Source organism: Nesoenas mayeri (genome assembly GCF_963082525.1).
Source record: "Nesoenas mayeri genome assembly, chromosome: 2".
In the NCBI taxonomy this organism is placed as follows: Eukaryota; Metazoa; Chordata; class Aves; order Columbiformes; family Columbidae; genus Nesoenas; species Nesoenas mayeri.
Window position 1 is genome coordinate 65,823,155 of NC_137543.1, and position 17,300 is coordinate 65,840,454.

Here is a 17,300-nt window from a genome sequence, read left to right on the forward strand (position 1 = left end):
ACTATTTTGTCTGCATGTTTCATTTTAAAGTAAGTCATGTCTGCTTATACTTTGAACATGGGTTAAAAGCAGTATTAGGAAAGAAAGATAAAGAGAATTATACTGAGGATATCAGACAGGAGAAAAGAAAAACCGGAGGAAAAGCCTCCAATCCTGTCATGTCATGCTTGCCAAAAACCAGAGGGTATGGTTTTGGAAAGATTATGTATTGGACCAGTCTTCAGCTCTGCAGCTAATTACTGTATTGTAGTAGTACTTAGTGAGCTCACTTGTGGATCACAGCCCTGCTGTGCTGCATGAAAGAACAAAAACAAGCCTTTACTTCAGAGGTTTTACAGATGGCTTTTTTTTTTTTTTTCCTGGCTAGAGTACTGGGAGATTTCCTCTCCTGCTGTCCTTTAAAATAAAGGCAGTTCTGGCCCGTGAACACCTCCCAGTCTTAAGTAACCATGATGCTGGAGTTGTGGGTTTCCCTATGCGTGTTTCTTCATTAAATCCAGATCATCACAGACACAGGCAGATTTTAATCTCAGTGAAATGGCTGCAGATTTTTTTCGGTGAAAATTTTCAAAACTGAAAAAGAAAAAAGATGCATTTCGATTTTCAGGTTTTCATGGATAATTGGGGGGTAAAAACTACCGAGCAGGTTTCAGGAAGCCAGCACACCAAGGTTAACAAACTAAAAGACAAACTATACCTTTGTAGGTCTCCTACCTTCGCAGTAAGTACGATCTGATATTAAACCATCACTCACTCCCCTGTTCTGGCATGAATCTGCTCTGAATTTAGTTCATTTTCACAGAGCTGCTCTGAATAGACAGTCCTAAAGGGATGCTTAATATTTCTATTGAGCAGTAGGACAATAGGTGAATATTTTTTTAATTGCAAAAGATGGTATATGGCTGTTCAGTTGATGGACTTTTTTAGTGAAGGTCTTGGCAAAGTCTTTTATGCTGCAGGGCACTTTGTATGGTCCTGCCCAGTGCAAGGTGGAAAGCAGCTGCGAAAATGGACACTAACATGCATCCAGATACAATTTTCCACATTATACTCCAGCCTCCCAAATCAACAGGTTAATAAAATATTTTCTCTTCTTTCTATTGAGATTGTATCTGGCTTTCTTCTGTGAAAATCCTACATAGTCATGAAACACATTATAGTAACAAAGTTCAAACAAATATGTAATTGGTTATTAGTGAAATATCCATTTGGAACAGCTTTAATGTTGTCTCTGAGGTAAGGTTTCCACAGACAATCACAACACTGTAAAATGATCAAACATCTCTGATAATAACAAGTGTGTGGTACAGCTTAAATCTATTTCTGCTACACAAAAAGAGACATGTAAGGGAATACTGCAATATTTGCAGTATTTCAAGAATATATTTGAAGTTTCTTTTTGGTCATAATAGGGAAAAATTTATCCTACAAAACCATATGCTAACTTATGTTTTGGATGTTAAAAAACTGTCAATGTTTTATTAAAGATATAAGAAATATCTGGTACCACTACAAACTACCTTCCCCCACCATAAATCTTAACTATCTTCCTGTCTAATGTTTGTAAGATGGGACAGATGGGTTGGTGCTAAACCCACCATAAATACGAGTTGGAATCATGCAAATTAATTGAGAAGGCAGCAGTCCCTTCTTCTGAGTTCTCTGCTCAATCATGAACGGAATTAGGAAAGAATGCAAGTAAATGTGTTAAAAATCAAAGGTATTTTCAGAAAATATTTGGGAAATTTTAACATAATCTGGAGACTACTCAATTTTTCTACAAATAAAAATCATTAATTTGATACAGAGATTGATTAAGAATAGACATATTGTTGATATACTATCATAAGATAATCAGGAGGGATTTGGGGAGATCACCTAGTGCAACCTTCTGCTCAAAAAGCAGGCTCAGCTGTGAGGTCAGACCAGGCTGCTCATAGCTTTAACCAGTCTGGTCTTGAAACCTTCCAAGCATGGATGCTGATCATCCTCTCTGGGCAACCTACTCCACTGCTTCTCTTTCCTTGGAGTGACAAAAAAACCTCTATATCCAGTCCACATTGATTAAATACAGTAAAATAGTAAAAAATGAGGAGTGCAGGTTGCACACCACTGCTCCTGAGTCTGATGTACAGAGAGGCTTTAAGCACCTGAAGTGTTCGTGAGAAGCTGCATCCAGCATCCAGCATCCAGCAAGGGTGGTCAGGCCATCCCTCAGTATCACCTGTAGGTGCCCAAATGCTGTTAGCACCCAAGTTACCCCTTCTGTGCACACTGCTGGCTGCCTGGACTCTGGCTGGGTGTTTGCTTTCTGGTGCCTGCCAAACCACCAGCCTCTGCTGGACTTCAGAGAAGATGCATCTCAAGCTTGGGAGGTCCATGTACTCCGGCCAAGCTGCTCTTCCCTCCTGCCCAGCAAGGCAAGAGCACCAAGTGCTGACTGAACACTGTGCCACTGGGCAGCGACTGCAACCCAAACACCAAACCCTGGTACCTAACGTTTTTTTGCAAATCTACTTCCACGTGCATGAAAACATTAGAAGTAATGTTTGTAGATCAGCCATCAAAGAGAAGGAAACTATCAGAGGAGGGAGCAGGGAAAGCAGCCGGGATGTTTACAAACAGTCACTGAAAGATGTTTGGGTATTGCTGTAAACAATCTGCTCTGAACTTCATAAATGTAAAGAAGCTTTCCTTACCTTAAAAACTGTTTGGGTTGCTGCGGAATTTAAAATAAACAAGCAATAAAATTGCCTGAAAACGAGACAGCATGTAACAAAGGTTTAAAAGAGGATATTAATAATAATGATTATGAATTAAAATTCTAAAATACATTTAGCAGAAAGGGAAGTTAAATATTTAGTAGAAAATGAATGGCTGGCAGCATTAACAGAATTCATAAAGATTTCTAAAAATGTATGTGGAGCAAAAGGAATCCTAATAATGATTCATTCCTTGGAAGGTGACAAATTCTATAGTAATGATGCATTATAAGCTATGCTTAATGAATATTTTTGTCCTGTATTTACACAGAGATGGAACAATGCATTCACGTCTTGCCAAAACCGTGAAATGCAGCTTATTCCAGCAGTTAGAGAGCTCTTGAAAGTCCTGTCAAGACAAGGTGTTATAATCAGAGAGACGTGGTAACTTGCATGCCGGAGTGTTAGGAATTTATTTAGAAGTTGTCTGGACTGCTGCACTTAATTGTTGATATTTATTGGAATTCTGGCAAAGCTCCATTTAAGATATAAAGAGGCCACATGGGATAAGAGGAAGTTGAACATCTCCAGTAATTACAGAGCTATTAAGGTAATTTCTATCCTAAGCAAATTAATGAAATGGCAGATACCTGAACTCAAGCAATAAAGGACAAAAAAAAATATATATATAGTGATATAATTCAGCATACTATTATTTCTTTCAATGAGATTGCAAGACTGACTAAAGACAATCACGTTTATGCAGCTTACTTGGATTTCTCAGTAGCATTTGTCTTAACTCAGTATTGTGATTTTAAAATGGTATGTTACGAAATCAATACAACAAATTTAAACTGATCGTAATCTAGGTGACAGACCTCAATGTGTAACTATTAATGAGAAGCTACTGAAAAAATGGATAGGTTTCCAAAAATTCCTAAGGTAATGCTGTCCCATATTTGTAACTTTGACTTGAAGGAGGCTATAACATCATGTCTGAAAATGATGCAGAGGCAGACAATTAATAGATGTCATTTTCATAAAGCAATAAGATTTTAGAAAAGTCACAGAAATTTGGCCAAACTCAGGGCCGTTTTCCTAGGAGTAAAAGCATCAGGTAATTTCAGAGAAAGACAGATAAAATACATGCAAGACCCACTAAGGTTCAAGGTTTGGAAGTCACAGCTAAACAAATGCAGCTTGGTGATTAGAGAGCCTCAGGAAGCAAAAGAATTATCTCAAACTTGGAATTAAGATTGAACATTACCCTAAAGATATATTGTACTTGACATAATAGTTTATTTGGTTTCATAAATCCGTTATAGAGATGTGCTGTACAGTATGTCAAGTATAGTGACCAAAGTAGAATGATGGAATATGAATCATTAGAAGGAATTAGATTTCTTATTCTTAGTAACCTTTAACAAGTCCCATGATGTATATGCATCAATTTTTCCTATTTCCACCACAAAATACTGATGTTTCCATCCTTAGCAAGGTTAGATAAGGACGAGCTGTTAAAAACTGTGTATTGGAAGTGGTCAGTAATATTAGTTATAGCTTAAAAACCTCTTAATTAACACTTACATGGTAAAATTAGGAGTTGATATGCAGAGCAACAGCCAAACTGAAAGTATACCTTGTCTTTGGAAGCCTGTTTCTCAGTAGATGAAGAATAGGTAACTGTAATAATACAGCAGCAACACAAAGAAACTTCCAACATAAGTGCATCTTGAGTCTAATGTTAATTAAATGCATTACCAAGAAGAGGGGAATCAAACTGTAGACAAGTCTAGTGTGTGTGTTTACTAAGCAAAGTGCCCTAGAAGAAGTGTCCAGTCCATCCCAAATCTGGTGGTGCTCCGGCTGAGTTTGGAAAAATAATTCATACTGGTTAGAAAGGTATTGGTACATTCACTAATATTGCATCACTGGCAAGTTTAAGATAATGTGATTTCTATCATCCTTTGCAATATATCAAATAAAGGTACTTTTCAACCATGTCTACATCATCAGAGATCAAAAGCTAGACATACTGCAACTGATGGTAACCACGTACACACAGACAGACCTTGAGTCCCATGTGCATGGTGGGATTTAGCCAAGGTCACCAAGAAGATCAATACAGCACAATACAAAGGCAAGATTTAGGATGGCCATCTTCCTGTTACTGTCTGGTCACCGGTCCTGAGGAATGTGCATCCAATAACTGAGAAGCCTTCGTGCAGTTAAGGACGCGTTTCCTCACATCTCTTCACAGGCAATGGAAGAATCGTGCATCCCACTTTTACTGTTTGCTTACTTTAATATACCTGTGCATCCTGGTGAGTAAATGCCTTCCCTTATTTTGCCTTGCCTTGCCTTCCCTGCCCTTGCCTGTCCTCTTGTGCTCTGCCCTAGCCTGAGTGATTTACTCACTGCATCAGTGCAGTCAAGTCATCAGAATGGTCAGTATTGCTCTACATCTTCAAGCCAAAAAAGAAAAGTACTTTTCTGGTTAACCCACTTTTTTTGTATTCTCATTTTGAGACAGCAGGAGGTCATTGTAAATTATTTTGATCTGAGTAAATCATTAAGCCATTAAACTTTAATTATTGCACAGTACTGCAATTAGCAATACTAGCTCTTTAGTATAAAGTATGTTAAATTAGAGATAAGTGCTTTATTATTACATACTGCAGAATTTCATATTACATAATCCTTTACAAAATGATACAGTAATATGTGAGGTTCTGTTTTTTGTTCTTAAGGCAAAGTATGTGTGGTACACAGAAACGTCTTTCTTGATGAGACAAAATGCATCAATCTTGTTGTCCTCATATAATGCACCATACCCATTATTTAAGTGATTCAGAAAAATATCTTCCTTTTTCATATGTACAGATTTGTGTGTGCCACTGTGATAAAAGGGCACTGGAGTAATAAAAAGTTTATATTTCACTGGTGGTTATGAAACACTGCATGCCTGAAATAAGCATAGTGAGTAATGCCAAATGGCATCTGCAAACTTAAGCTGAGTCACATATAGAAAACAGTCCAACATACACACCAACAAACCAAACCAGGGCAAAGGACTAGTGAGAACCAATGCAGTTTGATTATTGTTGAGCACAACTCAAAATTGAAAGAAACTTCAAAGAAAATTACCTGAGAATGTATTTTTTAAATATATAATGTTATTTTCCCTCTTCAATAACAAATAAAAGATTTTTACTGAAAACATTTTGGAAGTTATTTTTGCAAAATTATGCCACTATTTGTTTCAATTCTTCAGTATTTTTAAAGGAATTTTAATTTGATTTCTTGATTTACACAGCACTAAGTGAACCAAACATTTACTTGTTTACTTTTCAAACAGAAGCACAGAGAAAAATGTCTTAAGTACTTGTATAAGGAACACTGGCAAATTCTGTCTGGGGGAACACAAAATGAGCTCTTCAAAATTTCTATACAAGGAGATTGGAAAGTAACAAAAGTATAGATAAAATTGTTCCTTTTAACAAATTATCTAAGAAAAATCTTGTAAAATGAAATAAGTAAAGTGAAAAATACTCTCCTAAGTGAAGAGCAGGGATTTATTGGCAGATATGTGAAACCAGTAATAAATTAACATACTAGAAAAGGGATGAAAAATTAAGAACTTCATCCATTAAGATAAATAAATGATCTAATGTATACAAACCATCAGCACACAGAAGGCAAATATTGCAGTAAAGTTAAATACCTTGTCAACAATTGGGTACTAAAGCTATGCTTTCCAGTTTAACTGTATGTCTTTGGAAGATTTGACTTAAAAAAAGAGACAAAATCAGAAATTGGCACTATGCAGATTAGGAAGAATCAAACAAAATGTAAGTAGGAATTTCAGAAGCTCCAGCTCCACATGGTGACTTGCAGACAGGCCCTGCTACGGTACCAGGGCTTTCACAACCCAAAGGAGCCCTCACTCCCTTTTATTTACAGTGATCTCTTTTGAACTAGACTAGTTCATTCAGAGTGCAAAGATGCTCCACATACTGGTACAATTTTGGGTGAAGTGCTGTGTTTTTGCATTATGTTTTATGCCAACGGACAGTTAAATCTTAGTGTCAAACTGTGGCTCAGTAGTCATGGCTCCTGACTTCTGGCGTCTTTGTCTTCCTAACAAAAATCCCTCAATGCTGTGCTACATGTTGAGGTTACTGTGAATCCAGAGGCAGTCAGAGCTGCCCAGTAAGAAATGTTAAGCTATGGAATCTCTCCTAATTCCTGATCCCTTCGGGGGGATTGAGTATGTCTTAGCTCTTGGTTTCACAGCCAGCTTGGACATTGTCCAGAAAGCAGGCACCTACCACTTCAAGTTGCTACTTTCTTCTTTTTTAAACAGGAAGGTGGGGAAACTTCCTTTTGGCTAGTAGCTCCAGGATCAGAACTGGCAACAAGGAACCAGAGAGACTTGGTGCTAATCCCTTCTCTGCCTGAAGGCACTCCCCAGCAGACCAGTATGACCACAAAGCTACTGACTACTTAGAATTACATATATATTAAAAAAAAGCTCTCATCCCTTCCTGTTGAACTTCATATCGTGTATTTAAAGATCTTTCAGTCTGAGAAAAGCAGCATGAAAAGCAGTGGGACTCTGCAGCCCAGCAGAGCAGCCATTCGCTGTGGAGAGGGAAGATGTGTCCTCCAGGCACCAGCAGGTCCGTCTCCCCGGCCTCCCCCAGGGCAGCAGGACCAACCGTGCGGAGTGGAAGCAGCTGGCCCAGCCCTTCATGGGTGTCCTGACAAACAGGCGTGCTACAAACACACAGAACAGACCGAACCCTTTGGGCAGTGTAAAATAATATTTACCTAGGTTTACGATCCAGATTGGGCTCACCTCAAGACAGGTGTTGAGCCGGTCAGTGCTGTCAAAATTCAATGTTTTTAAAACCTTGGAGCTTAGGAGCTTTTAATCACTAATAGTCACCTTTATGGTTTTGTTTGCTTCTTCCTAATGTCCATTTTAGAAATAAAATCTTTTTTTCTGGAGCTGGGCCTCAGTAACAAAAGGATTACTTTGATTCAGGCTCCAAATTTACCTTGTTTCTCCTGCAACTGTTCCTGAAGGAGGTTTGCAACTCAGAGGCAAACATCTAGAATACCCTAGTCCCACCCGTCTCATTCATAGACCCATCCCTTCACTATTGAATTTCTTGGTTTGTGGTGTATCTATAGTGTTCAGCTTAAGTTCTCTTAGTGTCTTACTTAGTTTATGTGTTCATATATCCACCTAATGAACTTTAGAACAGGTCCTACTATAAAACATGTATTCAAGGAAGATTTAACTAACTCCCGGCCACCAGGAAAGCAAATATAATTCAGTTCACACCTATCAGGAAGTATCAGCTTGAAATCAGTGTTGTGCAGAACGAACTATGCTTACCATCAGTAGCCCTTTATAAGCGTAGACAATCCCAAGCCAAATTGTCATGTGAGTGTTTTCACAGTGCTCCAAGATGGGTCGGATGGAGATGTCTCTGCCTGCAGGGTCCGGCTGCAAAAATAAAAGGTGAAATATTTGGATTAATTTGTATTCACACCTCAGCGGTACTTAAATCTATTCTCAGTAGATTGAGGATGTGTAGAAAATAGAGTGGGCAACTTTAAAGTAACTTGTGATGACTGCAGACCCAAGAATGTGCAAAGGAATACAGTGAAAAGCAAATATCCGAGGAGCCAATTGCATGATAACTACCACCAGGTGAGGTCACCTCTACTACAAACCAGGAGGGAAATGTCTGAAGTCACTCTGTTTTTAATAGTGTCAGTCACATTTTTCAGCTTTAGGACATCCAATTTTTCTACAAGGCAAACAGCTTGAATGCACAGGCATGAAAATAAATGTGCTTAAAGTCATCCTTTCTTTCACCTGCGGCTCTTGTGTCACTGGCATACGGCTGATAAACAATGTATGAAACACTGCTGTGTTTCAGGTGGATTTTTTTGTTGATAATCATGAGCCAAATCAAAGACCATTCACTATGGTAACTATATCAGTTGCTTAGAAGAGAGTGTAAATCATAAACAATCTGGAAAAAATGACCTTCAGAGCAAGTCAACCTCTACACCAAATTTAATACTGCTGAAAGCTTTGTAGCCTCCCATTTCTTTTGAAAAGGAGGTTGTATTAAAGTGCAGAATGAAGAGGACTTGCAGACTACTAGCACTGTTTGTATGAAGCAGAAGTTACAACTAAGACTCAGAGAAACCTGCAACAACAATCTCCAGCAATCTCCCTCACTATTTTTTTTTATTACAACAGGAAAAAGAAAACAGTTGCCACAAAGAGCAAACAGGTATTAGCCACTATGTTTTCTGCAATTAGAATATATATTAATGTATGGCCCAACTGCTTTTTACTGGTGTACACTTCATAAGAACACAAGAGGCCTCTTGTATATGATTCTGAGAGATTCTGTTTTGGGTACTGCAGAATACTCCTGTTTGTAATTCTGAGTACTTACAGCCTGTTACAGAATACACTGAAATGATAAAAGCTATTTTTTCTTTCTACTTTGAAACACTGGATCTGAACTTCAGCTAAACTAAGATCAACCCAGACATAACATTCTGTACCTCAGTGTCCCAGGGCTTTGCAATTTCCCCTTTCCCTGTGCAATTTCCCACGTATAAAAATCTATGCAGAAGAATAATGATTATTATATGAGCTAAGGAAAAAACACATTTTCACCAACTGAAACACAGAATTATGTGTGTAAGGACTTCAGAGATGTCTGAATAATTTCCTAAAGCTTATTCATTCTACCTCTGATGCCAATATGAATTTTATTATGCATTTCAGTGGCCACAGCATCAGCTTGCAGCTTAGTTTCTTCCATCAGTCTTTTATATGTGAGACTTTGCCCCTGACCTCATACACTGTCAAAAGGTAATGTAAGAAACAAGTTAGACACACAGAGGGAAAAGAGATTCAAACAATCTTTTGCTACGCACTGCACAAAGGATTCAGAAATTTCTTTGCAAATCCTTCAGAAGGCAAGACATTAACATTTAAAACCTTTTCTTGTCCTGAACTTGTGTAGAAACCCTGTACAAGAGAACAAGGATCTTTGAAAAAAGGTCCTCTAAAATAAAATAAGGTAAAACTTGAGAAGGCAATATTAACTCCCCAAGAGAGCTTAAGTCTTCGCCCTAACGGTTGCTGATGACAAGCAAACAACCATTGGATGAAGAACTGAAATGGCTGCAAAGATTAAGTGGCATCACAACATTTAAAATGCTGCAGATGTTTGTCCGGGGGCCAGTTGAACTACCACATTTGCCCTCACCACCAACAAAAGGCCAATGCAAAAATTTAGGTGCACTGAAGGCAAAGTATCCTTTCACACCAAAGTTTCCACCTGCAAAGTTTCCACCTGCAAAGTTTCCACCTGTTACCTGTGGTAACAACATTTTTGACTAGTATGATGTAAACTTTACAAGACAAATAATTAAAATATAGCTCTAAGTGTGTAACTGATTGTGAACAGGACTGTACTACAGAGACATTCTCCTGAAATTCTAATCTATACCCGAGACTCCTTTAAATATTTTTTTCGATCTTCAATCTACAGTATGCCAACAGTTGCATCCCTCATGGTCTGGAATTATGAAAATGACATCAAATTTAAGCTTGTGACAATCAGAATGTGGTGGGGTTTTTTTTAATGTAGATTTTTGTTTGTTTGTGTGATTGGTTGGTTGGTTTTGGTTTGGTTTGGTTTTTTCCACGTTGGGGAATGAGCACAGGACTGTGTCTTCATGTCCCCAGCTCTAGGTCCTTTCTGCCACGTATTCCATCTATTTCAGTTTCATTTGTTTGTAAAACAAGCAAGTTTATAAATAGTGTAGACGTCCTGGTGCAACAGACAATGTAATGTATTTTTTTTCCTTGTCCATGGGTTGAAACCTCCACTCACGGTGTGACTGAAGCATTCCACCACTTTTAACTAACTACGAGCAATTGGAATAATTCCTTATTTCATAGAATATAACTGAAATGGTCAGTGGCAGGTTGTCTTTTTATTTTCACTATGTGGTTATTCTCTAATGCAAATATGTTTCAAAACTGGAAAGCATACATCCATTCATTACTCAAAACTGAGAGACCTGGGCAGAGAAATGATGAAACAGAAAACATAACTTGTTTTCAAATCTTACTAGAGAGAAAGAAGCTGCATAATTTCCTCAGTAGGAAGAGTGTCAGACTTTATAAGGCAATGATAGCTTAAAATATATGTTAATTAAATAAAACAGTGTGTTCAGATTTTTCTATGTGAGATAAATTTTTGTGAAGTGCTCTATGGGGAGTAGGAAAAGAGAGAATACTGACTGCAGCATCAGCAAAAGTGTGCATGGAGCAGTACTTCTTTCAAAGCACTTTCCAGATTTGCAAGGTGGTAATATTTTCAACAAAATTTTGCTGAATACTTGTGCGTGTGGAGTTAAGCACTGGCAGGTAGCAGTAATTTTACAGTAAACTGATTTTGATGATTACTTATCACTACTGTAAAATGGCATTCCTATTTTACCGCTTTCAATTTGCCATTCTGTTTCTTCACTGATTTTGCATGAATCAACTAATCAGCGAAAAGCTGGGTTAAAAAAACATATTTTCTGATGTCAAAAGAGTTTTTAAAAACTCTACAATTACAGCTGAACGGAGCACTTTACTGACCTCTCTAATCATCCACCATTTGTGCACTGTGTTGCTGCTTTAGAGAGAATGACAACATAAATGCTACCAGTGATTATGTGTGCACTGGAAATTTGCCCTTTCCTTTTATAGAAAACAATCTAAATGTCCTTCAGATGTCATTCTCAAAAGCCTGCAGACCTCCTGTCTTGTGATGAGGCTGGAGGTTTCCTACATCTTCTGAAACCTAATAGGGTTTCTGACATTGACATCAATTTCTGGAGTGTTTTCAGCAATTGAACATAAACAATTTAATCTGTTCATACAAGAGTTTTATGTCATCACCACTAAAATACTTGTTTTACACAAGATTTGCTAGGTTTAGAAAGTAACCCAAACCAGTAACAATACTATCTACAGAACATTTTTATCTCCTCTGTCTATATGTTTATATTATTATTAGTCACTTTTATAGCTTTGTTGCCTTTTCTTTGCTCTGCAGACTGCTGGTGGGCTGGCAGATCCTTGTTGTAACAAGGTGAGTGACGGCTTAGGTGGGTGCTGCCAGAGGGACCAGAGAAGCCTAGAAACACCTGGAACCACAGGGAAAATTTGCAGGCCAGACCCTGGCACGGGCAATGACTGAGACTGCCGAGTGCCTCCTGCCTTCCTACACCTCTTCAAAACAACTGAACAGCAACAGCACTTCATGTGTCCATGGATTGCAAGACAAAACCACAGGCCCAGTTTGAGCTGCTTTCCAGAGAGGTCCACATTAGGGAAGCAGAAAGGCAGTGCTTCAAGGGCAAGTGCAGTTTTTGCGGAACAGTTATCTCAGTTCCTTTAAGATCTGGCTCTACCTGAGCAAATGAACATATGCAGTGTGATGGACAGCTTGCCCTATCTCAGGCTAAGGTGTGGGAAGATAGGGCAAACCACTCGGCGGCACCTGTGCCTTCTGGGCATGATGTTATTGGATCCATATAAAGACAGCCTGTGTCTCCTTTTTAAATCTATAATTATGAATACTTAGTGGCTATTATATTAACCAAAATCCCTTGGAAAAGACTCTGCACAGTGGGAAGATATTTGGATGGTGATTAAAGTATCATTAACTTATTTTGTGTCTTTATTGCCATTCCTTCTCTATACCTCTGTACGGGTCTTAAAAGGAGGAAGGATCCATGTTCCACGAGGCATTTCATACAGCAAATGTCTGTGAAGAACAGACTGGACCACTGTGCAGTATCCAAAAGTCCTTGACCTTCCTAGGGTACTCCTATGTGGTCACCTTTTCAGGTCCCATGGCCAGTACGGCAAACGATTCGTATTTACAGAGTTGTGATGCTGCTGCGTAACACAGCTCATGTGTGGACAATCTCAACAAGCTTTCTAAGAAACTTTACAGTAAATTTTACCATTCCTGCAGCTGCAGTTTCATCAGTAGGAAAATCAGAACATTAGGCCTCAGTCTTTTTGAAATATTACTATGAAACATAAGGTAAATAGTTGCAGCTTCTGTTTATTAGCTTTAAAATAATTTGTGTGGTTTCCATAGTATAGGAAAATACAGGATCATAGTCTGCTGTCACAGTGTTGAAATGCTCTTCATATACCGTCCCACTCTTTGTTTTATCTTCCCTTTAAATGGCTTCCATCTAACTAGCGTAATGACTGTATACTATCGCTAGTCTGCAGCATGAATTAGACATCTTTGGCATTTTTAACTTGGCACATTTAACAGTCATATGGAGCTCAAATGTGATTCCTTATCTGAAAATCCAGGCTTTGCTAAATTAGAAGATCATCCTTACTTCTTTTTCAATTCACCTTTTTTCCCCCCAAAGATAATTATAGTTATACTATAAATTCTGTAAGAAATTAAATTTACATGCACATTGTAACTGGCTCTGCTCTGTGCTAAACTGCATATCAAAATGGAAAGGTGTTCCACAAAAGGATTTAAACAGTTTCCACATGCAGCGTACTGTAGCCGGGTTCTCAATTACTGATGAAAAGAGGCCATCTACTTTTCAATTACTTAATAATTTGAGGGTATTTTTGGAGGAAAACAACTGTGATATGCAAAAGAGATTTACCAGGAAATGAATCCCTTTTGTTTAATATATTTTTTACTTTGTGTAGTCATACCTTCCATGAATGCAAAATTGCGAATGCAAAATAGAAAATTCAATACTAGGCTGGGGTAGCTCACTTGGAATGTCTTCCAATTGAAAATTTGGTGGGCAACCTAGAATAAAAATTTCTCTGTCTTTGCTCATATCTGAGCTTGTGTTCAGATATGTTACAAATCACATTGTAAGTTATAGAGCAGCTCAGCTGAGTACAAAACTGTTACTGGATTCTTGCAGTCCGGTGACCAATTTCATTTCTGTTCAAGATTAATTGAGAAATTTGGCCATTTCTGTAACAGTCTGGGGATCCAGGACAGTGACTGGAAAACCTGTTCATGTATTTTTGCTTGATTCAGAGTCATGGGACAATTTGATCATGGAAAATAAAACCAGCTTTTAATTGGTGAGCACAGTACTATTTCCTATAGTAAGGGCTGTTTTCCAGTATAAGAAAGCAGGATTCTGTCAATAAAAGCAGTCTTTACACCTGGCCTCTCCATAACTTCTGCAAGACAAATGAGAAACATTCTGACTTCAGGAGAAGGTAAGGATGAGGTTCTAAGCAACCACGTCATCCATTGCATTCAGTGTGCATACTTGATGCTCACTCATGGAGGCCCCAAGGAGAAAATGATTTGACACTAGAATTTAGACCATTAAAAACAAAGAGTTTAAATAATGTTTTTATAATTGTAAAAACATTTACAGTTGATGACCATGAATACACAACTGCAGCCAGACAGCATGATACATCAGTTCCCATCTGAATGGAAAAATGTCTCATAAGGATCAAAAGTTTAGGAATGTTACTGATGATGATGACTATTATTATTTTTCATAATCTGAGATGGAAGACGAAATTTTATTTCATGACATAGTTGCGACTGCTTCAGCCTCTAATCTGTGAATGTACTTTCTTTGTGCTGGAACAATGGATTAATGCTCATGACGCTATCAGAAACGGAGCTGTTACCTCATTTCTGTAGATGAGGAGGAGTCATCATATGAAGGTTAAACAAATTGCCTAAGAAATCTGAGAGGAATTCAGTCTATTGCACCTTACTTCTTTGAGTTAGAAAAACCGCCTTCTTTCTGCTAACTATGATCAGTGTAAAAATTCTCACTCCAGTTCAGAAGCAGTTTTTGACAGTAAACTTCTAATTAGAAATTATAATTAGGATTTTCTAAAATTCTAATTCAACTTATAAATTTGAATTAGAAATTTACCAGAAAAAAGTTGAAGAAAAATGTTTCTATGTAATTTTTTTGTTTGTTTGAAAAAGGATCAATTTCAATACATTTAATGACTTGAAAATACGTTTAAAATCAGGTTGGCAATTCTTTCAGATGCCCTGCTGCAGAGCTATTTATAATGAAAATGTGTGATTTTTAGATTGTCACTAACTTTTAAAACGGTATTTATAGCAATTATAAAGATTAAAAATAAATTACTGGCATTTTAAATTGATGCAAAACAACAACAAAAAAATGGTTCTTTGTTTTGTGAAAGTTTTAGAAACCTGAAGTTTATCTTAGTTTGTAACAGAGAAGATTCCAGCAACTTCAAACATGTTAATGAATGAGACTAAGGATCGGTCTTGAAATTTCCAAAGGTTTCACAGTGGTGATGAGTACTGCAGCAATGCAGGATTATTCCAAACTATAATCTCACTGTTTAGGCTTTGGATGGAACTGTTTAGGACAGCAGTCAGCCTTGGGCCCAGTATGTCCCTTCTTCCCAAACTCACAACACAGGTGGCTCAGTGGAATTCTCCAGATGATTTGCCCAGAGCTGTGATGTGATGTGTGTCAGGACACAAGGTTTCTCACCTAGATCTGAATACACACCCCTATGACATGAAGTAAATTATATCTTTAGGTTAAACAGGGTGATTACAGGGTATTTTCTGCTTCATTCCTTTTCTTGTCATACTGAAATTCAGCTCCCCCATCCCACCTCGGTCAGTAGACTGGACTTAGGCATGAAAACTTCAAAAACTAAACTCTTCCATCAGATCAGAAGAAATCCTGTTTACGTTGTAACTCCTAAAAAACTTCATCCCAAGTGGTATTTTAGCATAGCATACATATGGGCCAGTAATCCTGTAATGGTTGTCTACCTAGAAATCATTACAAAAAATGACATTTGCTGGAATAAGAATGTGTATATACCTATTTTTTATTTGGTTGCCTTCCCCCCCCCCCCCCATCCCTCCCCCAGTTTTGTTGTCTAAAACACAAAAAAGATCAACCATACAAGCCAACGTAAAAAGTTCTAATACATTTTGGGGTTTCAAGGACATTGATGTAGTTATTTTACATCACTGAGTTTGCTATAAATACAGAATCCAGGTCTAACTTTCCAAGTGGATGGGAGTGAAGAAAGATAGAAAAAAAAAAACACAAAAACAAAACCAGAAAATGTGTTAGAGGTAACCACTGTAATTCCTACCACTCCAAAACAATAAGGTCTGGTATTACAGTCACAGTGATAGTCACACTGTAATATCTTTACAACAAGCCTACCTTCTAACTCCCATCTGCCTCTTGTACAAATAATTCCAGAAAGCAGTAAGCATACGTACTGCAAGTTAGTGTGATTGAAAGATGATAAAATGCCAAAAGAGCTATTTATAAGCTCTTGTATTGTGAGTGTATCCATACATTTACTTGTAAATAAAATCTCTCAGCAGCATTATTTATAAGACCACTTTACTTAATGATTTTTGTTTTGCTCTTGTGGTGCTTCATTTTTATTTAAATGAAACCGATTTTTGAGACCCAAAAGCTTCCCAGAGTTTTCTTGGTATTTTTATTAATACCATGCCCTAATCTGCACAATTTCGTTTATTTGCACTAACATAAAACACAAAATAATAGATTAGACTGAGGAAAGAAACCCCTCTGATCCCTGCAAACAAATGCAGACTAACAATGAAAGGGAAAAGGCAAAATTCTCTTGTATCATTGAGTGTTTCAAACAACCATGACTAAGTCTCCCCACTCTGCATTCAGGAATCTCTCTGGTAGAAATTTTACATCATATTATTTCCTGAGAGAATGTTGCCCCAATTACATTTCTAGGGACTGGAAAATGAAATGTTTCTGAGTATGTGCATGGAGGCAGCGGGACAAGTGTTATAAAGACTTAATAAAGCACTCTCAGCAGTAGAACGTGTGTTTTTCTTTGAAGGGAGGGCAGAAGGCCAAGATATGAAACAAAAGCAAGTTAGAGGAATGAAGACCTCTGTTATTATCCGGATCCTCCTGTGTTGCACAGAATCTTCCAGAAATGCTCACTTCTTGGTATCGGCTTCACAAGGTGAGGAAGAATGTTTCCCCCTCCTTTCCTGTGAAGCTGCCCAGAATCACGGCTGGCAAGCTGGATTTGAAGTTTTTCTGCTACACTGGAGGCCATGCCATGATTTAGCACTTTTCCTGTAAATAAGCCAGATTTGCCCCAAACAGCTAACAAAATCTATCATTGGTTGCTTCTTCCAAGAAGAAACACTCTCTGGTCCTCAATTGTCCCCAGCTATTTGGGCCAAGGAGGGCACCAATCTCACTTCAATAGTATCTTCTGTTTGGTGTTATAATTCCTTTAATTTATGGATTATAAAAATATTTATTATCATGCCTATTTGCATTGTAGTGACAAGAACAACAAATGGACACTGTCTTCATGCAGAAAGTGAAAAATCCATTTCCTTAGAGGATTAGAAACACACATATGAAGTGTTGGAGGAGAGAGAAGCATAAGGTAAGGTTGTATGATATTTTCAGAGACAAATATCAGTGAAGACC

The 17,300-nt window shown here is 37.8% G+C and overlaps 1 protein-coding gene across 1 annotated transcript in view; it reads right to left on the reverse strand.

Annotated features, from left to right (window-relative positions):
- GABBR2 (gamma-aminobutyric acid type B receptor subunit 2) overlaps positions 1 to 17,300 on the reverse strand; it is a gene marked incomplete at both ends in the record, with an annotated part of 486,339 nt that overhangs the window by 30,703 nt on the left and 438,336 nt on the right. The window contains one exon of the mRNA XM_080339746.1: positions 8,110 to 8,220. Within this exon, the coding sequence (XP_080195872.1) occupies positions 8,110 to 8,220 (111 nt within the window). The remainder of the gene's footprint in view (positions 1 to 8,109; positions 8,221 to 17,300) is intronic.